Source organism: Vombatus ursinus, unplaced genomic scaffold (assembly GCF_900497805.2).
Source record: "Vombatus ursinus unplaced genomic scaffold, bare-nosed wombat genome assembly UNPS02015255.1, whole genome shotgun sequence".
NCBI classification, from domain to species: domain Eukaryota; kingdom Metazoa; phylum Chordata; class Mammalia; order Diprotodontia; family Vombatidae; genus Vombatus; species Vombatus ursinus.
The window spans coordinates 38,043,594-38,052,549 of record NW_020955033.1 but is presented as its reverse complement, the minus strand read 5'-3'; the positions used below and the strand labels follow the sequence as shown (position 1 = coordinate 38,052,549).

At 36.3% G+C, this 8,956-nt stretch overlaps 1 protein-coding gene across 1 annotated transcript in view; it reads right to left on the bottom strand.

Annotated features, from left to right (window-relative positions):
* Window positions 1-1,984: 1,984 nt before the first annotated feature.
* The window catches only part of LOC114031893 (gamma-soluble NSF attachment protein), a 33,546-nt gene continuing 26,574 nt past the window's right edge, over window positions 1,985-8,956 (bottom strand). Inside the window, exons 9-12 of the mRNA XM_027847088.1 lie at window positions 8,724-8,802; window positions 7,507-7,586; window positions 6,626-6,755; window positions 1,985-4,823 (exon numbers count right to left, since the gene is read on the bottom strand). Coding sequence (XP_027702889.1) covers window positions 4,677-4,823; window positions 6,626-6,755; window positions 7,507-7,586; window positions 8,724-8,802 — 436 coding nt within the window. The 3' untranslated portion in view covers window positions 1,985-4,676. The remainder of the gene's footprint in view (window positions 4,824-6,625; window positions 6,756-7,506; window positions 7,587-8,723; window positions 8,803-8,956) is intronic.

The following is an 8,956-nucleotide window of genomic DNA, read 5'->3' as shown; positions in this document are numbered from 1 at the left end:
GTTTGTGTATTATATATTAAATCAGCTGAACTTAGGATCTTTCCCCTGTTTTATGGAGCCTATCATTCTGTACTTTGTTCTCAATTTCTAATACTTCTAGGTACACCTGGGTTGGATTTCTATCTCAGACACTTACTAGCTATGTGACTCTGGGTAAGTCATCTTTACAAATCTGTTACCTCTTCTGTAAAATGGAGGTAATAATAGCATTTACATCATAGGGCTGTTGTGAAGATTAAATGAGATAGTGCTAATTTTTGAGCATTGGGCAATAAGATAAAGCTTTGCAAACCTTAATGCAATATATACTATTATTTTTTTCTCCATCTTTTCTCATTTATCTTTTATTTCTTCATTGACAGCCCTCATTTTTTTTTCTTCTTTTCTTTTCTGTGTACCACTGTCTTATGCTGGCTTATTCCCACTACTGATCAGCACCTAAGCTTTGAGCCACTCCATTTCCAATCTGGGCCAGCCACCCCCTTGTTAGGAAATCTTGGTCCTAAGTTCCAGGCAACTTATCATATTGACGGTAGTCTTAGTGAGGTCACTGAGTTAGCCTAGCCTATTGCAACTCAGAAGTCCCAAACTCAAGAGATCTACCAGTCTCAACCTTCCCAGAAGCAGAGATTTCAGACATGCACCAAGATGAGAATTCCAATTTCTACCCTTATTTTGCCCTTTAATCTTTTTATTGCTCTTCTGAATAATTCTGGATATTCTTGAAGTTGATCCATTATGCTTTCTGGGGCTCTTACAGTAGTCATTACACTATTTTCCTCTCATTTGGAGTTTTTAAATCATTTTCTTTATTCCATTGCATTAATATATAGTGGAGTCTCTTTTTGGTTGTTGATAAATTTTTCTTATCAATTCTTTTCTATCCTGTCTTTTTAGCTTGTTGCTTTTCCTTTACTTAATTTGATCCTTTTTTTTTTTTTTTGCTAGTGGAACTTACTTAAGGGACAGTTCAACAAATTAAATTTTTTTAAAATACTAATTGTCCTCAAATAAAGCTAATCACAAGGAGCCATTATCAATACTGGTCAATGCAACCAAATTTGTTCTTTGTATTCTCCTATTCATCCTACCCAGTTCACAAATTGAATCTACAGAATTTCTTAGAGATGTGTGTCTTACTTGGTACATTATGGTAATCTTACAACATATGAGGTAAAAGATAACAGAATTAAATTATGCACATACAAGTAAGCAAATCACTTGAAAAAAGGAAAATAGAATTTATAGTAACTGCTTCTGTTTCTTAGTAATAATCCCTCAACATGTCCCAAAAGTGTCAGTCCAAATGTAACCTGCACTAAGACTTTTGGGGCACCAATCATCCTGACAGAAAGGAAAAGCATCTACTTTCTCTATTTTTACAGATAAGGAATTTGATACTCAGAGAGAAAATGCAACTTGCACTGGACTTTAAGCTACTCAATGCTTTGTCTCTGTATCTCTATAGTACCTTACATAGAGCAGGCACCTAATGTTTGCCTACTCTATACAAGGTACTATAGAGATATAAAAGAATCTACTTATAAGACAACTCTCTACCCCTATCCCCAGAAATACTTTGGTCAGATATGCTTACCTTCCTCATAAGTCTTCACAGAGAAATCTTCAAGATACAGCATACAGATGTTCAGTAAATCTAATTAGGGCTGCAACTAGAGTTGGAAACCAATGTCCTATAGAGATACACTTTTCCATCTTCTCTTTCCCTCTTTTAAACAGAAAAGGACATTAGGCTCCTAGCTTTGGAGTCTGGCTCATAGGTCCAAAGCTAATCTGCTAACCTGATCTGAAAGCAGCTCCTCAAAGTGCTGAATTTACCTCTAAGAAGCAAACAACAGAATTGGAAAAGTTAACTAAATGGTGGTTCTTGAATAGTTGGCTAGAAATAATTTTATCATTAATAGAATATATTAAATTAACTGAATTAATCAAATGAAACAAACGAGGAAAATAAATGGCCAAATTAAAGCTTCAAGTTTTATTTTCATAATTGTCACACACGGAGTCTCTTTCCAGAGAAGTGATAATTTGTATTACTACACACTTAATACTCTATTTATACATCACAAAGTTAGGAAAAATACAAGTGAAGCACAAGTTTCACACTATAAGAATACCATATTCTATATATGTACAAATTTAATATATTAAATGTATGGCAGAGACAGACTTCACTTACAATGGAAAATTATAATGAATTTTAAGCACATCCATGCAGACTTTTTCTTTTGTATGAAAGTAGAACTCTGGAAAACATTTTTCCTATTGCAACACATCACTGTTTCCACTTTTAACCTGATTTCCATGATAAAATATTTTAAAGGTGCAAACTGCATCATAGGGCAAAAAAAATTATCAATTTGAAACAAATGTTTTTCAATACTTACTAGACTAGAATAGCCCTATCACAGAAATATTCACGCATAGCTAAACAAAGGTAGTGTGCTTTAGTTCTGAACATTGGGGAAAAAAGTAGAGGAGAGAGGAGAATTCTAAGAAGAGAAAAAAGGAACAGTTACATAAAAAATTAATCTCAAAATATTTCTTTTGAAAACTGAGACTTGATTATGTTCCTATTACTGGATACCCAACTCATTTGTCTTTTTGTTGTATAAATGGAAAAGAAACATTAAAATGTTCAATGCTGTAAAAAAAAAAGTTGTAGGTGAATGGTACAATATAGACTGATATATGGCCTTGAGTACAGCCATATTTGGTTGGGGGCAGGTAATAATTTGTCCAGAGAAAGGTCTACATATGACTCCACACTGTCAGAAGCTTGTGATTAGAACAAAGTGGTATTAGCAGCACTGAGACAACAAATCCTTAAGATGTGAACATTTTTGTCTTGCAGTACTAAATTCCAAATGCAGATGACAGTCCAAAGTTAAGTCCTGAGATGCTTGCCGTAATGTTGAAAATACGAGAACATATGCAGAATGATGTAATGGGCTTGAAAAATAAAAACAATGTTAAATATAATAGTGTTTTATAATAAGATAAAATAAGCATTTCTGTACTGACAAACAGCCATAGACACAGACACACAGACACACACACATGATTTATTATGGACTCTAGAAAGATGTTGAGGTTTCCTACAGAATCACTTGTGTGTGTCTTAAGAATACGTTCATTCATCCACTCATAATGCTCCCAGGGAGGTCTAGCAGAACCATGCACAAACTACAATGCATACATGACTAGTCATGAGACTGGTTTTCAGAAGTGACTTCTGGAATGTCTCATTACAGTTACTTCAGAGATCAGGCATAAATAAGGAAATTATTTATAATAATAATAATAATTATATATATGTATCTAAGTATATGTATGTCTAGGGAATAAATAGGAAACCAATAGAGCAAAGGTGGTTAGCATCTGCCTGCAGAATGCATGTCACTTGTGTCTTAAGGCCCTTTTCCAAAAAGTAGATCACTTGAAAGGACTGTGACACAAAAGGGTGATTCTAAAACTTTTGACCATCAAGCAAGAAAGCAAAAGTGTATAAGGAATATATGTAAACCCCCAAAGGAAAGCATCATAGCTGCCCCATTTAGGAAATGACTAGCCACTTAAATATTTGAAGCATGGTGCTTTACACCCATCATTTTCTCCAACATGCTTCTTCCCCCCTCATCTCAAATTCCACTGTACAGACACCACGCTCATCAGCGGCCAGTTCTTCTTCCAGCACTGTCTAGCCCAGCAGCTGCATCTTTGGGAGGGAGGTAGTTTGTTTAAGAGAGGCTGGATGGAGACTCTTTCTTTCCCAGTTCCCTCCTGAGAGAACACAATTTCAAAAGGATTTTTCATGGGTTCCTATTAACCTTAGTCAATGCTTTCTTTGAAATATGCATCTATTCATCTTGTTCAAATCCAGGGAAAGCTTCATAAATTTGTCAGATAATTTACTTAGTTATCTTCAAATTTTGCAAATTGACTTGTGAGATCTGAAATACATATTTCAATAGTCTAAAAACAATTCCAAGGTTCAAAATCGTCTCCTGCTCCCAAACTTATTTTCTGAAAGGACCAAACCATTTAATGTATTCTATGGCACGAGCATGAGATTTCCTTTAAAATATGTATATGTGCAAACACACATACGTATATGCACATACACACACACACACACACACACACACAACACAGCCTCATAAACACATATCACACAAGAAAAACAAGCAGATCAGATACTGACTTTCTATCAGGACAAGTCACTTTTAGTTCCAATTACTAGTTAATAAAGGAAAGAGAAAAGCATTTACCAGGAAATACAAAAATCATAAAAGGAAAAATGACATTCAAATATTCCACCTGCCATTCTAAATCCACAATTTTAACTCTAGAAGCCAGCTCTCAAAGGAGCCTGTTATCATTTTTCTTATCAACTGTCTTAAAAGAAAATTTAAGCTGGTACTCTGGACAAACTTTTACCAAGGAAGTGTTTTACAATAAACTAATGATTCACACGAGGTAAGGGATAATGAGGCAATTTTTTGGTATGGTAGCCCAAAATATGGAGCTTCTATATTGGTGTTCCAATTCAGGACTACAGAGAAGGGTTAAGAATTTTGGTACACTCAACTTCCACAAAACAGCACATCAGACTTTCCCCCCACTCCCTACCCTGAGAGTATGCATGTTAATAATTAGCACAGTCCTCCCGCATATTCATCCTCTTCTTCATCACCAGCAGCTGTGGCTTCTGCACCTTCACTTTTGGCCTGTGGTGTTGCTGGTGATTTCTTCTTGATTCCTCCTCCTGGGACCACCAAACTTAAGCCCAACTTGGCATACTGTAAATGAGAAATAGATGAGGAAAGGTAAACAACCCTGACATAAAGATATGAGATGCAGGCCTGGCAACACCAGTTTGTTCTGAGGACCGAGCTAGAGACTGAGCTCATTAATTGTCATGGCTTCAGAGAACACTACAATAGTGAGAAACATAAGGTTTCATTGCCTGTTCTTTTCATGGAAATTAAATAGCTGGAGTTGTACACTGCTATTTGTTAGAATCATCTTTCCATGGGAGAAGCACGAAAGTGTAATACAGTAAAACTTTATTAATTCATTTTTGTCTTTCTTTTTGTGAGCATTTGGCTCCCCAGTGCTAAGCACAGGCCCTGGCACACAGTAAGTACTTAATAAATGCATGTTGATTTGACTTGGAAAAATTCCAGCTCCATTACTTAGGAACTTGGATAACTGGGACATGTTGGCATAAACTCTGGCTCATTGTACCTAAGAAAAAAGATTTTTTGGAAAATTAATATAAACAGAATGTGTTTAGCTTACTTAAGAATCAAAGCCAAGAAATGTTTGTACCTGTCCATGCAAGTACAAACTTTTATCTATTTACTAAAGCACTTGTAGATACTCCTGACGGACCTGGAAGTAAAAGGCCTACGGTTATTTAAACATGGTCATCTCAGACTTTTGGTCATGCAGGACTTGACCTTCTGCCAAATAGAAGCTCCAAAAAAGAATGACTATATTAAAGGAATTGCATATTTATTCTGAAGGTATGTAAGACATGCATAAACACACTTGTCTTCTATAAGATCTGTCATTATTTTACAGAAAATAGGAAGCAATGCATAAAACCTGAGAAATTAAATATAGTTTATTTTAAAAAATTCAGCCACTGTCTTACAACAAAGTTAGAGGAAATAAAAGCTTCTTAGATTATTTGCAGTTACTAAGTAGTAGAGCAACGACTGAAAATGAGTAACACTGGCTCTTGTGCCTAGGCCCAAAAAGAAGCAAGGGGAAAGTATATCTAAGGGGAAAATGCAAACTATCCTGCTTTCCCCTTTCCCTTTCTATTCCTTTTCAGTTTAATTTTCTTGGGGCTGTGGGGAAGGGGACACCCCAGTGCTTTTAGGACAGATGTTTGCCTTCTCTGTAATTTGTGTCATGGAGGGCAGTGGACAAAGGCAGAGACAGGAAGAAAGGTGAAGCTAATCAAATGTACGCAAGAACAATTTAAACTCTTCTGGTCAAATGGAATTCTTCCAGAATTAATGAGTTTTGAAAACTACATGCAAAGTTGATTTGATACCATGACAACAAATCAGCCCAGGCTCACAAACACCATGGACTAAAAGAGATTAAGCAGCAAGCCTGACAGAAATTTAATACATTCTGCCTGTTACCTGCTAGTAAGAGGAGCATTTGAATTTTTACAGGAGCCAGGAGTGTATTTTTCTGCAGGTGGCAGACATCTGTCGTGCTCTTAACTGGGTGCTATGGGAAACGATTAATAGGAGGTAAACAGTAAGAGGCTTGTGAATTAAATGGGATGGTATTAATAAATGTGGCTGGGATCAATGAAGTTTTGGACAGAAAAAGTAAATGTTTTCAGGTCCAAAGATTTTGGATGAACCATATGCATGGCTGTTGTAAACGAATCAGCCCAAATGGCCTATAGTCGACGATGAAGTCTGACAGTTGGGAGGTTCTCTCTGGAAAGCAGCCAAATGAAAAATCAGCCCCAGAAGCCTGGGGAGAAAAGATAACAACAAGCTGCTTGTTCTTCCCTGAGAGATCTCTCTTTCAGCAGCAAAGAAGAAAAAGAAATGGAATGGCCACTTACATCATTGTCCATGTACTTAAAAAGTGGAGAATTGCAGACCTCTGAAACTTGATCTTGGTCTTGCTGGTCGTACCCTTCTAAAAGCTGTTCCAGGGCCGTGCAGTCTTCACTTCCATTGAATCCTGGTATGCTAAAGGAAACACCATGCCCACATTTACACTGTGGCTCACTCTCGTAGGCCACCTGCACTCCTCCTGAGAGCTCCTGAGAGCACCAATAGTCTTAAATCCAGTTACTATCAACCAATTCTAATTAGACTATGTGACTGCAAGGTGGTGGTGGTGTGTTTTTTCAGTTTTGAGGATAAAGTTTTATAAAATAGTATGGGAAATTGGTCTAGTTTTTTTCCCTTCACCCTCTCACTCCTCCCTTCCCCTGAACTACAAACATAGTACATTTATTGTATAGTCCTGCTTATCTGCATACGTAACACGTTCCCAGGGATGGTCTCAATTTTCTTTTCCTCCTCTAGCTCCTAATACAATGCTCTGGATATAGTAGGTACTTAAAAAATGACTGATGAAAAAACATAGGAATCTTATTCTAATCCCTGCCATCCCACCACATGTGAACACATAAATTCAATAAATGAAATGTTTCCCACTATTTGAGAATTTTGTCTTGGGGAGAAAAAAACCAATAAAACAAAGACACTTTAGGTCTTAACCTCCTATGAGATCATACAGAGAAGATAACTAAAAATAAATACGACAGGCTCCAAAAGCCCTACCTCAAAAGCTTGAAACAATAATGACATGCCTCTATTGGCTATGGGAAATCACTACAAAGCACCTTGAAAGAAGCTTTTCACTGACCACCTAAGATGCATTAAGAGAAAAAAAAAAGTCAAGATGTCAAGATAATCAATGAAAATGTCTTACCTATAGCTCTCTCTGACACATCTTTCTGCAGCTACATAGTCATTTCTGTGTAGATGAACTAAGACTTGGGCAATTGTTTTCTAAAACAGAAGAGATGACAGATTACCTTTCAAATATATATGAATATAATAAAGGCCAGTTTCCTAGTAGGATAAAAACATCTGGGATTTTACCTGAAACATTTTAGTTTTTCTTTATCCCTCTCCCTCTCCCCCTTACCCTCACTCTCTGTAACTAAGTCTTAAGAGTGCCTTCTCCAGGGCACTAGAGAAATGGCATTTCTAAGCTAATTACAAATTTCATTATTTCTTTTTAAGTTCTCTAGGTATATATCTCTGACATTTTTCCCTTTACTTTTCTTTTTTTTTTTTTATTACAACCCCATCACTAAACCTTCCTGCTCTGGGCAAAAGAAACAATAAGAACGTAGAAAGAGGAAGGGGATATAAATGAAAATTTTTACAGTTACTAAAAAATCAATCATGTTATAGGTCAACCTAAATGAGATTCAAGTTCTGACTGCGACACATTCTGGCTTCTGCACACCCCTGGGCAAGGGTCATCCAATCTCTCAGCCCTCTTAGCAGCTCTCTAAAGCTGTAAGTGCAATCATCTTTTTTTATTATACTATGTTATGGAAATGCTTGTTTTATTCTATAAATTTTTTAAAAAAAGACTCTAAGTGGTCAAGAAGATGCTGATCCTCACTGGGAGAGGAAATTTCCCCACCCAGAAGTTTCTTATAGCAATGAAATCATAGATGCAGTACCTATCCTATACATGTAAGTTTGGGAGACTTTCAATAATAATACCTACTGAAATAATACTTTCATTTACTAAAGTGTTTGTTTCATTTACAGATAATAGTCAAATAGCAAGGCAGCCAGGTTTAGTGACTAGGATGCTAAACTCAGGAGGATGTGGGTCCAATTCCTGCTTCTGACATTTACTCGTTGTATGACCCTAGGCAAGTCGATTAACTTCTATGTACCTCAGGCAACACCCAAGGATTTATCTACCAAGTTATAAACAGACTGCAATCTGCCTTGGTGGAAGGATCTTTTGTATCTGGTGTTTCCTATATCAGCCAAATAGCAAATCTTTCATGTAGTCACATTAACAATCAAATATCCAATAGATACTTTCCTCTCTTTTAGGGAACTATAGTAACATGGGAAATTAGCCAAAACATAGATGAAATAAATTGCAAATAATACCTTATAACATGTTGGATAATTTTCAATTTCCTTATAGATATTCTTTTCCTTCTGAATGGAAAGTGCAGCCTCATCAAATCTAAATGAAAAAAACAGTAAGAAATCCACATTTGGCTTTACAGGGTCAGAGAAGGGGAGAAGAGCCATAACTTAGCAATATATTTTGTTTCAGGTTTGGGGAGCAAGGGGAAGAGTGGCTCCATTAGCTCTAAAAATTCTTCTTTACAAATATC